Genomic DNA, 15,196 nt, shown 5'->3' on the forward strand with positions numbered 1-15,196 from the left:
CAGGTCAACGGAAGATGCCATCTCTCTGGCACTACATTCCTCCTTAGAAAAGCTGGAGAATAAAGACTCATATGTAAGGCTCCTTTTCATCGACTACAGCTCTGCCTTTTATACAATCATTCCAAATAAACTGATTCCTCGATCTTCATCTTCCTCACAAACAGGACCCAGGCTGTAAAAATAGGGGAAAAGCTCTCCTCTACAATCACTCTGAGCACCAGTGCCGCACAAGGCTGTGTACTCACCCCCTGCTGTACTCACTGTACACCCATGATTGTGTAGCCAAGTTTTCATCAAACTCAATATCTAAGTTTGCAGATGCCATCTCTCTGGCATGTTGAGATGGGTTGTTGACTTCAGAAGGAGTAGCGGACCGCACAACCCCACCTACATCGGTGGTGCGCAAGTGGAACAGGTCAAAAGCTTTCAGTTCCTCGGGGTGAATATCACAAATGACCTGACCTGGTCTAATCAAGAAGAGTCCACTGCCAAGAAGGCCCTCCAGCGCCTTTACTTCCTGAGAAAGCTGAAGAAATTTGGCCTGTCCCCTAAAACCCTCACTAATTTCTATAGGTGCACCGTAGAAAGCATTCTTCGAGGGTGCATCACAATCTGGTATGGACGTTGTCCTCTCCAAGACCGGAAGAAGTTGCAGAAGATCGTGAACTTCACACAAATCAATCTTCCATCCTTGGACTCACTTTACACCGCACGTTCTCGGAGCAGTGCTGCCAGGATAATCAAGGACACGACCCACCCAGCCAATATTCTTTTTGTCCAGGATTTTGAAGATTCGTTCGGCCAGATTTGGGAACAGCTTCTTTCCAACTGCGATAAGACTACCGAACGGATCCTGACCCAGATCTGGGCCGTTCCTTCCAAATATCCGGACCTGACTTGCACTACCTTACTCTCCCTTTACTATTTTCTAATTATGATTTCTAATTTAATTTTTTATTATATTTAATTCGATTTGTACTTCAGGGAGCGCAAAGCGCAGTAACAAATATCACTGTGATGATTGTACGCTCTAGTATCAATTGTTTGGTGACATTAAAGTAAAGTAAATTTCGTTCAGTCTGCGAACGGATCTGATATCGAAACACATGGGGATGAGAGATAGGAATGGCGACGATATTGCGTTGGAGACACACAAATACTGTGAAGATGTAGATAAAAACAAGCTTAAAACCATTTTTATTTTAATTGTATTTACAGAACCAGTGAGTGGGGTTGCCGTGGTGACCAATAATTCCACTCCCCTGGAAGACCTCGATACCATCGCACTGAGTTGTGACGCGTCGGGCACTGTTGAGACACGGACATGGTTCAAGGATGACCAACCCATCCAGGAAAACGGCAGAATATTTACATCTCCCGACAAGGCGAAACTGACTATAATCAGTGTGAACAGAAACGACGCAGGCACGTACAAGTGCATCGCCAGCAACTCTTTCAGCAGTGGCGCTGGAGAGACCTACGTGCAAGTTTACTGTAAGTTCACAGTTAGTCAACGGCGTTAATTTGTATCGGATAGTACATTTAACAACATGTGTCCTCATTGTATAGATGACCAGAGAAGGTTAGAATATCCCGGATCCAACAGGATATTACTCTAATCAACATAACTTTTTTTCATTTTATGAATGGACCGGAGAAGGACCATATACGTGTCTATTTTTTTTTTAATGACAAACAATAGATAGGTGTATGGACAGGAAAGGAATGGAGAGTTATGGGCTGACTGCAGGTAGGTGGGACTAGGTGAGAGTAAGCGTTCGGCACGGGCTAGAAGGGCCGAGATGGACCGTTTCGGTGTTCTAATTGTTATATTGTTATATGGTTATAAGGTCAGAATTGTACCGGAGCGTCCAGTTCTGTCCAATATTGTGTCAAACCAGACATTAACTTGCTTTGCTCTGTCAGTCCCCTGGGGTATGTGAGCATGCTACAACTGGAGCAATCTCCTGCAGACAGGGCAGGAACTCACCATTGTGTCAGTGAGCTCGGTTAACGTTGGGAGTTACACGTTTCGGGTTACTAACTGCGTAACCAAGAGGAGCAGTAACCTCACTGTCCATGTTACCGCACAAGGTGAGTGAATGAGTCTCTCATTCGTCCGTGTAAACCCGATGATCAAAGATCCAAACCATTTCCCTCTCACGATCTCCTCACGCCATACATTGTCTCTTACTTGTAAATGGCTGACCAGCCCAGCAGAAGGGACTCGGCACAAAACGTAAACGGGTTAATAAATTCTATTAATGCTGCCTGACACATTGAGTTATTTCGGCATTTAGAACGTAGAACATGGAACAATACAGTACTGTACAGGCCCTTCGGCCCACAATATTGTACCGACCCTCAAACGCTGCCTCCCATATAACCCGCCCCCACCATAAATTCCTCCATATACCTGTCCAGTTCTCTCTTAAATTTCACTGGCGCATCTGCCTCCACCACAAACTCGGGCAGTGCATTCCACGCACCAACCACTCTCTGAGTAAAAAACCTTGCTCTAATATCCCCCTTGAACTTCCCACCCCTTACCTTAAAGCCATTGCACTTACATTCTTGACGACCTGCCAGTTAAACTTCACTGAATCCTGCACTGGGACGACTGGGTTGATAGTTGAACACACAAAGTGCTGGTGGAACACAGCAGGCCAGGTAGCATCTATAGGGAGAAGCACTGTCGACGTTTCCGGCCGAGACCCTTCGTCAGGTAATTCCAAATTACCCGGTGATTGACAGATGTGAGACACGTAACACTGTAGGACTGGCGACAGGCGTCGACATTCAGCAAGTCATTGCATTCAGAGGAACAACTGTCATGGGCCTGTGGCCTTATGAAACAGATAAATAGCCTACAAATTCTCATTGACACGATGTCTGACGCCGAATAAGTAAATCTCGCCCGCATTCGGTCTCACCAACATAATTTCCTTCCGGTTGCAAAGGTAATCCACATGAATTGTGTATTGTTTCCTCAGATGACGGCCCTGCTAAATAGAAGAGGACGGTTGACAGGGAATTCACACATGAGAAGGACAACCATCGTTGAAGAAGCCACCGCTCAAAACATCTCTTACTTTTTATTTATGTAGAGGGTTTCGTATGTCACTGCGTATGTTAATCAAAATGGCTTCTTTGTAATCAAAATGGCTTCTTTGTTATGTAACTGCAGAGAGAGAGCTTTCTCTGGCAGCTTATTTGGGTTATAATTTCTGATCATGAGAACTGTATTCATTTGTTAAGCAATTGGGATAGATGTTATTGTTTCTTGTGGGTCTGCGAGCTGTGGTTTCGCGGTATTTGGGGAGTTGGAGAGGAGATCGGGAGGAAGGCGGACGGTGCTGGAGGCGCTGTGGTCGATCACTGCCGGTGGTCCCAGGCGCGCGGGTCGTGGAGGTCCGAGAGGATCGAATAGCGGACCGCAGACTTCGATGGTTGAGCTCCAACGACTGTGCACTGAACCCTGATAAGTTCTGGCGCCTTTTCTTTCTTTTCTTCTCTTTGATATATATTGTATCGCTATTAAACACTTGAAATTGTAAGATATATGAAGGGTATTCTGTAAAAGTACCTGGTGTGCGGTTTGATTGTGTGTGTGCGAGATTTTGCTCAGGTGCACGTCACAGCATCCACGTACACGGGAGGCGCGGTCTGGCGGGTGGACGGAATTTCCCCGGGACATACACCAGCCGATTGCGTAAGGGTTACATTTACAACCGTTTTCCATGTCTCCCCCATATGCCTGCCAGAGGTCACATCTTCACTCCGGGATATCACTGAAGATCGAGACTCATTTTGTATCGAAGCCGCTGAGTTCTCTCACCTCAATCCAGACTCCTGCATCCAATGACGTCACCCTCATGGGTTCACCACCCTCATGCTTCCACCCACATTCGCCCTCTCAACTTTGCCCTGCGATATAGAAACATTGATACACAGAAAACCTGCAGCGCATTGCAGGCCCTTCGGCCCATAAAGAATGAACGAGAGTTAAATGTTAGAACCCCAAAACCCCCTCCCCAGCTCTCCCCCCCACCCTCCCCATAAGCGGCAGCGCGCAACAATCACCTCTCCGCCCCCACCGGCAAAAATGACATCGGCACCCCACCGATCACCGATCAACAGCAAAGACACAGACTTGCAGTTACCCCCAAGAGTTCGCCTTTCACCCGGTATTCGATATTCCACAGGTTCTCTCCCTAATCAGGGAGGAAGAGGGGCGAACATTTTCCCACCTTGGCGGGAGTGGCCACCCCGATGCCCGTGTCTACAGCCAGCAGTTGCCAGGAGCCACTTCCTCGCCCTCCGCCGCACACCGCGGTCACAGAGGTACAAGGTGCATTTGGTCTGCGCGGGAGGTGCGGGTGTGGGGGGTCCAAACATGGGCTTGTAGAAGGGATTTTCCAGGCACTGGGAAATACAGAGTTAGCGGTCGGGTTTGTGAAATAAACAACAATGTGACGTAAACTAGGGGTCTTGGAAAGAATGATAACACTTTGTGGTGACAAATTCACAGAGAATTTCAAAATTCTGGCCCAGACCGTGACCGTGAGTAGAACATTAATACCAGGATGACGGATTTGAGGTGTCTGAGATATTGACAAAATGCAACACTCGGACGGTGATTGAATAAACACGCGGGTGTCTGGTGGGATTGCAGAAGGTGCATCCTTTGTTGTTGAACACGTGTCTCTTCAACGCTGTTATTCTCATGCAGTATAAGCGGCTGGTGCGTGGATGTGTCAAGGGCGCTCAGGTAAAATGGCTCCGAGTTAGAATCGCCTTCCCTTTCCGCGTCCATGGTTGCTATCTGACCAATTGACTCTGTCCTGGATTATATATTTTGCATCAGAAAACATGTTAAATCCTATTCAACTCAGATGCTCCACCATAGCGCAGCTGGTTGCAGTTAACTGGCCATTTTCAGATCATATTGAATAGAAACTTCAGATCACCATTTCCCCCGTACCCTGACTAACCCATCACTCAAAAACCACGCCAGAAGTTCCGGATTGGCCAGAAGCTTTGATGCCATTTTCCAACCTCTCTCCTTAGTGTCCAAAGTTCATTCAAACTATTCGACCTGAATATCGTCTGAATTTCAAACCCACTATCTCTTCATCAGAAATTAAAAGAAAAAAGATTGGCAACAGACGGTCTAAGGAACGTGTTCCTTCTTTCTGACTGACTCCCTGTGCTGAGGACCGTGAACCCTGTCTGCAGTGCAATCAGGAGCTGTACATCTGTGCTCTTGTCCAACCAAGTCCCCGCAAGTCACCACGTGGTTCACTGTGGTGACGTCATCATTGGCAAATCCTAACTGCAGCTGACAAATACTCATCAGTTAATTGCTCCCAAACCACGTTTATACGAGTTGCAATTTCTTTAATGACTTACTTTAATCCATAAAGGATATCGGGCGGACTGTTGAAGTTAACGCACTTACATTTCCAAAGTGAACTCAGGTCGGCCAGTCGGCAGGTAGAGCCTGTTCCCCTGCTTCAGGAGATCTCGGCCGATCAGACTGCAACCTCAGACTTACAGTTGGTGGGCATCAGAAACGGGCGGACACGACTGCACTTTGTGATAACTAACACCGTAACTGCCATATCTTTGCCAGCTTGCAGAAGTGAATTGGAGACGTGATCCAGAAATCGTTTACGTGGAGTTTCTATGCTCTCGTCTAAGAGACACCACACTGAAACAAAAAAACAATCTGTTCTGAGATTCCCAATCTGTTTAATCAGTGCTTGCATTCAATGAAAGGCAGCTTTGCAAATATGGATATTTCGAAGACATTGTCAAGGGTTAAACGAGCTCACAGAGGTAAATTGAGGAAGAAAGCAAATGGCAGAGGAAGTTGGCGAATATTGTTTTGTACTTGTGGGAGAGCAGGTGTGGAGAGAAAGCATTTATTTATAAGCACGACTCTTGGATGTGAACCAGAACTTGTTTACTCAGAGAGTTTCCATGTTCCAGTTTGAGAGAGACCACACTGAAAAAAAATCTCCCTACAGCTAAAGTTCTAAAGATTCCCAATCTATATAATCTGTACTGCCTTCAACCAAAGCCGGCTTTGCAATTGTGAATGTTTAGAAAAGATTGTCAAGGGTTAAAATTCGGTTCTTTGCAAAAGGGCGCACAGAAGTAAAATGAGGAAGAAGGTAAATAGCTAAGGAGGTTGGCGCATATTGTTTTGTACTTGTGGAGAAGGCGGAACTTTGTGGGGGAACAGGGGCGGAGAGAAAGCAGAGTCTAAAGGAAATTGACATATGTTTACAAGCTCGACTCTTGGATCTGAGTATCTGCAACAGGAGGTTTCACAAGGTCTGACAACGGAGTGTGTTGAACCTTTGGTTTAGTGTGAGTGTGTGTGTAATGCAAGATGGAGTCACAGGCGGGAGGGTAATTAAGCTTAGTAACAGGGGGAGGAGTGTTTGCTGTGTGCAGGCGGTTCTAGGTAGCTCCGAAGTAGATTGCAGGTGGAGCTCATGTGTTTTGTTTTGAGAATTACAGAAAAGAAATACCCCTTCAGCATACGTCATGAAATCTTAGCGGCAGCAGTACAATGCAATGCAATATGATATTGAAAAAAATACATGGGGATAAATAATTACAGACAGAATATATATAAATGTTTATGTATATATATGTATATATATGTGTGTGTGTGTGTGTGTGTGTGTGTGTGTGTGTGTGTGTGTGTGTGTGTATTTAAATTTAAATTATAGAAAAGCACAAATAATTTAAATAGTGAGGTAATGTTCATGGGTTAAATGTCCAATTAGTAATCGTATTGCAGAGGGGAAGGATCAGTTCCTGAAGCGTTGAGGGTGTGACTTCAGGCTTCTGTACCTCTAACAGATGGCAGCAGTGAGAGGAGGGGATGCCTTGAGTGCCGGGTTTCCTTTCCGATGGACGCCCCCTTTCTGCGGCACCGCTCCTTGAAGATGTCTTGGAGACTGCGAAGGCTGCTGTCGATGAAGATTTTACAACTTCCTGTAGCTTCTTACGACCCTCCGCAGTTTGCAATCATCCTTCCACCACCTCCGATATGGCACTGCAGCCTGTCAGAATCCTCAGCACGGTGCATCTGTGGAGGTTTTCCAGTGTTTTATGCGACAAAGCAAGGATCTTCAAACTCCTTATAAAAATATAGTCGCATCAATGTGTTGGGACCAGGTTAGATCCTCGGAGATGCTGACGCCGAGGAATTTAAAATTGCATACTTTCTCCACTTCTGATCCCCCTGTGAGAATTGGCCCGTGTTCCCTCATCTTACCCTTTCTGTAGTCCACAATCAGCCTTTTGGTCTCCCTGACACGAAGTGCAAACCTGCTGCTGTGACATCACTTAACCAGCAGGTGTCGCAGCAGCAACACCTCCCTGTATTTCCCTGCATTCATTTGACCCTCTAATATCACAAGCCTTTCATGGCGCGCTGCAGCGAGACATCCCCACAGCGTAATATAGCGACCACCATGATTCACGGTAGGGATGGTGCATTTTTGATGATGTGCGGTGTGTGGCTTTCGGCAAACACAGCATTATGTCTGATGGGCAAAAAGCCCAGTTTTGGTTTCATCAGAACATAGAACCTTCCCCTAGCTGACGTTAGAGTCTCCTACATACCTTCTGGCAGCTCTATGTGCGATTTGATGTGGCTATGTCTTCTTTTTCAACAGTGGTTTTCTCTGTGTCGCTGCCCCATAAAGCTGCGACCGGTGAAGCACCTGGGTAACAGTTGTTGTGTGAGCATTCTCTCCCATCTCAGACACTGAAGGTTGCAACTCCATATGTCTCTTGGTGGTCTCTTTCCCTTGTCCCCTTCTTGCGCGGTTACTGCGTTTCTAAGGACGGCCTGCTCTAGTCAAATTTATAGCTGTGCCATATTCTTTCCATTTCCTACGTTTGACTTAACTGCACTCCAAGGAATATTCAGTGACTTGGAACCCATTCCTGACATGTGCTTTTCCATCTCCTTTCCGTGGACCTGCTTGGAGTGTTCATTTGTCCTCCTGGTGTAATTTTTTGCCAGGGTCCATTCTAACAGCAGCTGGACCTTCCTGATGCAGGTGTATTTGTTCAGCTGGACTGTATGGAGGTCTCCAAAAACTTATCTCCGTTTAACTAATTCTGGGACTTCTGTAGCGAAGTGACCGCATCAAAATGATTCGGTCTGTCCTATTAACGGTGGGGGAGGGGAATATTCATGCAATCAATTATTTTGTGTTTATCTTTCTTGTTAATTAAGATCCCGTTGTGGAGATCGGTTTTCACTTTAACCCGAACACACACACACACACACACACTCACACACACACACACACACACACACACACACACACACACACACACACACACACACACACACTTGTTGATCTGTGTCAAAAATGCCGAATTAATTCAAAGATTCTGTGATTCAAAGCTGTACAGCAATAAATCATGAAAGCCGGTGAAGACTTTAATTGGACACTGTAGTTGGTTGATTTTATATTTTTCCCATGAGATTGAATGAAACCTGTAGCGAACGAGTGTAGTTGATGTTCTTATTTCCAGATTCATGATTCAAACGTAAATTAGTGTAACTCCATATTTTCTATGTGATTTTTTTTCCTTTTCTTTTTTTTTTGGAGAAATTCCCCTGATTCTCAGTCGGGGAGAATGGAAGATATGGTTCCATGGCCGCCATCTGTTTGGAACAGTCGGTCCAACCCCAAATCCTCCAAATCACGATAACCATGTACAATGAATATCCTGGCGGGGTGGTTTGTTAATGCTATTGGGGAGGGCTTAAGCTACATATACAGGGGCGGGGGAGCGAAAAGAAGAGGCAGAAGATCGGGCGGTCGGGGCACAAGTAGAGACAGTATGCAGGGAGTTTGTGAGGGAGGACTGGCTGATGATAGAACAGGGATTCACTCAGCCTGATGGTCTGAGATGCGTCTATTTTCATGCACGGAGCATCATACACAAGGCGAAAGTACTTAGAGCGTGGATCAATACGTAGGACTATGACGTTGTGGCCGTCACAGAGACGTCGATATCTCAGTGGCCGGAATGTGGAGCGTGCCGGGCTTTAGACATTTGAAAAAAGAAACGGAAGGAGGCAACAGAGATGAGGGCGTGGCATTGCTAATCAGGGATATTGTCTAGGTTGCAGAAAAGGAGGAATTCATGGAAGGGTTATTAACTGAGTCAGTGTGGGTGGAAAGCAGAAACAGGAGGGAGGTAAATGCCCTACTGGGTGTTATTGTAGACCCCCCACCCCAATCGGAACAGGGGCATCGAGGAGCAAATAGAGAAACAAATTGTGGAGCAGTGAAATAATAATGGGGTTGTTCTAATGGGAGATTTTAACTTTCCTAATATTGACTGGCGTCTCCTTCGAGCAAGGCGTTTAGATGAGGTGTAGTTTGTTGGATGTGCTGGGGAAGTTTTCCTGACGCAATATGTAGATAGGCTAACTGGGGGAGAGGCTGTACCTGACCTGGTATTGGAATATTAACACTGTGAGGTGTCAGACCCCTCGGTTGGAGACCATTTTAGAGCTAGTGATCACAATTTTGTCTCTTTGACATTCTGCTCGAGACGGATGGAGCAGACAATTTGGGAAAACTTGTAATTGGGATAGGGGGTAAATATGATGCTATCAGGCAGGAACCTGGGAGCATAAATTGGGAGCAGGTGTTCTCAGGGGAATCCATAGCAGAAATGTGGCAAATGTTCAGGAAACATTTACTCTGCAGAGGTGTGTTGCATTGAGCCAGGGAACGGATGGTCCAGCTAAACAACCATGATGTACAAAGGACGTAGAAAGGGGAGCGTAAAGGAAACGGGGTGCTGTCAGAGCTCTAGAAAATTACAAGGATGCCAGGAAGGAGCCTACAAATGAAATTAGGAAAGCTAGACCAATTGACTATGTCGTGGATTGTGTGCTTTGTATCAGAAAGCATTTCAAAACCTTTTCCTCTGAGGTGCGCCACCACAGTGCAGCCGGTCGCGGGTCGCTGGGCCAGCAGGTCCATTGACCATTATCAGATCATATTAAATAGTAACGTCAGATGACCATTTCCCCTCCACCCGCACGGTAAATAAAACATCACTCAAGAACCTCGTAGCTGATTGGCCAGAAGCGTTGATGTAACGTTCTAAATCGCCCCGTCAGTGTCCAGAGGGTTTTCAAACTATCTCTCCGAAATATCTTCATAATTTAAAGTCCTCTATCTCTTGGTCGGGAATTAAAAGAAAAAAAAATCAGATAGGGAACAGTGTAAAGAACTTATTACTTCTTTCTGATTGGGTCCCTATATTGAGGGCCGTGAACCCTGTCTGCAGTGCAATCTGGAGCTGTACATCTGTGCTCTTGTCCAACCAAATCCCCGCAAGCTCCCACGTGGTTCACTGTTGTGACGTCAGTCTTGGCAATTCCTCATTGCAGCTCACAAATGCTCCTTTGTAAACTAATCACAAAAGCATGTTTTTACGAGTTTCAATTTATTTAGTCACTTATTTTAATCCGGACTGAATATCGGACGAACTGTTGAAGTTAACCCGCTGACAGCTCAAACATGAACTCAGGTCGGCCCATCGCCGTATAGAGCCAGCTCCCCTACTTCAGGAGATCTCGGCCGGTCTGACTGCAACCTCAGACTTACAGCTGGTGGGCGTCAGGAATGTACGTGCACAACTGCCTCGGTGAAAACTGCTATATTTTAGGCATCAGTGATGGGAATTGGAGTCGTGAACCAGAACGTGTTTACTTAGAGAGTTTCGTTGTTCCAGTTTGAGAGATATTGCACTGAAAAACAAATTCTCCCTGCAGCTAAAGTTCTAAATATTCCCAATCAATATAATCTGTGCTTGCCTTAAACCATAGAACCATTGAACCATAGAACATTACAGCATAGAAAAAGGCCTTTTGGCCCTGTTGGATGTGCCAAACTATTTTTCTGCCTACACCCACTGACCTGCACCTGGACAATATCCCTCCATACATCTGTCATCCATGGACCTGTCCAAGTTTTTCTTAAAAGTTAAAGTGAGCCCACATTCACCACTTCCTCTGGCAGCTCATTCCACACTCCCACCACTGTCTGTGTGAAGAAACCGCACCCCCAATGTTCCGTTTAAGCTTCCCCCCTCAACCTTAACCCATGTCCTCTGGTCTTTTACTCCCCTAGCCTCAGTGGAAATAGCCCGCTTGCATTCACTCTATCTATATCCGTCATAATTTTATACACCTCTATCAAATCTTCCCTCATTCTCCTACACTCCAGGAAATAAAGTCCTAACCTATTCAACCTTTCTCTATAACTCAGTTTCTCAAGTCCTGCCAACATCCTCGTAAACCTTCTCTGCACTCTTTCAACCTTATTAATATCTTTCTTGTAATTCTGTGACCAAAACTGCACAAAGTACTCTAAATTCGGCCTCACCAATGTCTCATACAACCTCACCATAACATTTCAACTCTTATACTCAATACTTTGATTTATAAAGGCCAATGTTCCAAAAGCTCTCTTTACTACCCTATCAACCTGTGACGCCACTTTTAGGGAATTTTGTACCTGTATTCCCAGATCCCTGTGTTCTACTGCACTCCTCAATGCCCTACCATTTACCTTGTATGTTCTACCTTGGTTTTTCCTTCCAAAGTACAATACCTCACACTTGTCTGTATTACACTACGTCTGCCATTTATCAGCCCATTTTCCAGCTGGTCCAGATCCCTCTGCAAGCTTTGAAAACCTTCTTCAGTGTCCATTACACCTCCAGTATTTGTATCTTCAGCAAAGAAAAGCCAGCTTTGCAATTGTGAATATTTAGAAAAGACTGTCAGGGTTAAAATTCGGTTCTTTGCAAAAGGGCGCACAGAAGTAAATTGAGGAAGAAGCAAATAGCTGAGGAGGTTGGCGCATATTGTTTTGTACTTGTGGGGAAGGCGGAACTGTGGGGGGACAGGTGCCGTGAGAAAGCAGAGTCTAAATGAAATTGACATATGTTTATAAGCACGACTCTTGTATCTGACCATCTGCAACAGGAGGTTTCACAAGGTCTGACAATGGAGTGTGTTGAACCTTTGGTTGTCCTCTTCTCCAACTCCTGATGTTTTACCAAAGTTACTACAGAGCGCGGTGAAGGAGACTTCGCTATTTCACGAAAGCGGAAGAAGGAGAAACGGAGAAATGAGGCGAGGAAAGTTTGACCTCTAGCTTGGGGAATTTGCAGCGGTCTATTATTGAGGAAACAGAACATGCACCGGCGAAATTAAGACTACAGCAGGTCACGCACAAAGTGTATTACTGGAAAGGACAGGAGAGAGAGTGTGGAAATTATGGACACAATAAATGTTGGGATATCGGCGGTCATGCAAAACCTGTGGAGGGCAATGAGCCGTCACGGGTCGTGTCGAGACCCTGCAGCGATACTGAACACCACCAGGGCAGTGAGATAGTTTACAAAGTCGGCTGGTGCAAGATCTAGTGTGGGATAAGTGATCCAGCTGCGAGGCTTTGATGGGCAGTTGCTACGGGCAGAGAGTCGAAATGGTGTTAGAAAATGTATCAATGAATTCTCCACTGTCATCGCCTGTCATCTTCTGAATGATAAAGAGGGAGATATTTATATAAAGAGTCGAGCGTGGAGGGTGCGATGGGAGCTGACACGTGACAGAGGTGTCCAGTTAAGCGCGGCTGATTGGAAGATGGGAGTGACGTCAGATGTGTAAACATGGAGACCACGGCAGGGGTTGAGAGGTGATGGACAATGGCAACAAGGGGTGGTGGATATGTAATTTGACAGTAAAACCATGATAAACCATGGGACCCCTGGAGGGTGAAAAGGAGAGCAAATGCGCACTTTGAGCGAGAAGACACTGTGGGTGTGTGTGTGTGTAATGCAAGATGGAGTCAGAGGAGTGAGGGTAATTAAGCTCAGTAACAGGGCGCGGGAGTGTTTGGTGTGTACAGGAGGTTCCAGGTGGCTCAGAAACAGACTGCAGGTAGAGCTCACCTGCTTTGTTTTGTGATTTGCAGCAAAGAAACTGGCTGAAACAAATCAATAAACCAGGAAATTAATTACTGTAATGAAATATATTCATTTTCATTTAAAAATATTTTTATTGATACATAATCTTCGACAGCTATAAAATGATACAGAGCTTCAGCAATAAATATAATTATTAAATATGAAGAAAAAAGCTTATCAAACAAGGATAACATATGATAATGAAAAAACTTATATAAAGAAACCCCACTAACTACAAGAGAAAGAAAAAGCAATAAAAAAATTAGGAAACAACTCCTGGAGCAATACGACTTACCATCGTCCATATACATAGAAAATAATCATCAATTGCCAATTCATGTTTATTTTAAATAAAATTGGAAGGAAACCATATAAAATAATTCAAATTAAATGATAATATTTGGCAAAAGAGCCCCATCCTCTCTCAAAATCAAATCGAGGATCAAAAGTTCAACTTCTGATTTTTTTTTTCCAATCTTAGATATAACATTACTTGAGAAAACCACTGAATTAATGTAGGGACAGAGGTGTCTTTCCATTTTAATAAAATAGCCCTTCTTGCCAACAATGTAACAAATGCAATTGCATGTTGTTCTGAAGATGAAATACCCTGAATATGACGCGGAACTATTCCAGATAGAGCAGTTAATGTATTAGGTGGTAAATTAATTTTCGAGCTTTAGCAATTGTATGAAATAAAGATTTCCAAAAGGATTTTAATGAAGGACATGACCTGAACATTTGAGACAAAGTGGCTAATTCAGTTTTACACCTATCGCAGTCATTGACTATGTTAGGAAATATTTTAGATAGTCTCTCCTTTGTTAAATAATAACGGTGAACAATTCTAAATTGAATTAAACAGTGATTGGCACAGATAAAAGAAGAATTGACCATTTTTACAATTCGCAACCAATCTTCGTTAACAAAAGTCATATTAAGTTCTCTTTCTCAATCTTGTTTAATCTTTAGTGAGAGGTTATCTTTTGTAGTAAAAGTTCTACGAATATAACCTCTTACTAAAGGATTCATATTCAAAATAGTAACCAGCAAATCAGATTCGTGCAAATATGGAAGCTCAGATAAGTATTATTGTAAAAAATGTCTAAACTGAAAATATTGCAAAGAGTGTGTATGAGAGAGAGAATATTTACTAATTAACTCTTCAAAAGTCATCAATCGACCATAACAACATAAATCTACAAAAAAACAGACCCCTTATTTCTCCATAACAGAAACATGGGATCAGTTATTGAAGGATTAAATTTTGAAAATCGATATAGAGAGCTAGACAACTTAAATTGTTTATTTTTTTTTTTTGTAAAAATTGCGAAACTGAAACCAAATTCCTACGGACTGTTTAATAACAGGGTAGAGATTACACTTGGAATTTTAGAGAGATGTAAAGGTAATGGAGTTCCGAATAGTGAGGTTAAATGTAATTGTTTGATGTCTTTTAATTCCAAATCAATCCAAGCTGGTTTTTGGCTCTTGTCGTGCAAAAACTGTTGAAGTTAACCCACTGACATTTCAAACATGAACTCAGGTCGGCTAATCGCCATATAGGGCCGGCTCACCTGCTGCAGGAGATCTCGGCCGATCTGACTGCAGCCTCAGACTCACAGTCGGTGGGCGTCAGGAATATACGGGCACGAATGCCTGGGTGATAAATAATGACGTAACTGCGATATTTTAGGCATCCGTGATGGGAATTGGAGGCGTGAACCAGAACCTGTTTACTTAGAGAGTTTCTTTCTTCCAGTTTGAGAGACATTACACTGAAAAAACAAATTCTCCCTGCAGCTGAAGTTCTAAATGCTCCCAATCCATATAATCTGTGCTGCCTTCAACAAAAGCCTGCTTTGCAATTGTGAATATTTCGAAAAGATTGTCAAGGGTTAAAATTCAGCTCTTTGCAAAAGAGCGCACAGAAGTAAATTGAGGAAGAAGGCAAATAGCTGAGGAGGTTGGTGCATATTGTTTTGTACTTGTGGGGAAGGCGGAACTTTGTGGGGGAACAGGTACCGTGAGAAAGCAGAGTCTAAATGATACTGACATATGTTTATAAGCACGACTCTTGTATCTGACCATCTGCAACAGGAGGTTTCACAAGGTCTGACAATGGAGTGTGTTGAACCTTTGATTGTCCTCT

General features: G+C 44.1%; 1 protein-coding gene across 1 annotated transcript in view; it reads left to right on the forward strand.

Moving 5' to 3' along the window:
* LOC140721617 (cell adhesion molecule CEACAM3-like) overlaps positions 1-12,223 on the forward strand; it is a 31,947-nt gene extending 19,724 nt beyond the window's left edge. Inside the window, exons 4-7 of the mRNA XM_073036429.1 lie at positions 1,219-1,505; positions 4,733-4,771; positions 7,701-7,752; positions 12,138-12,223. Of these exons, the coding sequence (XP_072892530.1) occupies positions 1,219-1,505; positions 4,733-4,771; positions 7,701-7,752; positions 12,138-12,223 (464 nt within the window). The remainder of the gene's footprint in view (positions 1-1,218; positions 1,506-4,732; positions 4,772-7,700; positions 7,753-12,137) is intronic.
* The last annotated feature ends 2,973 nt before the right edge of the window (positions 12,224-15,196 follow it).

Source organism: Hemitrygon akajei, unplaced genomic scaffold (genome assembly GCF_048418815.1).
Source record: "Hemitrygon akajei unplaced genomic scaffold, sHemAka1.3 Scf000058, whole genome shotgun sequence".
NCBI classification, from domain to species: Eukaryota; Metazoa; Chordata; class Chondrichthyes; order Myliobatiformes; family Dasyatidae; genus Hemitrygon; species Hemitrygon akajei.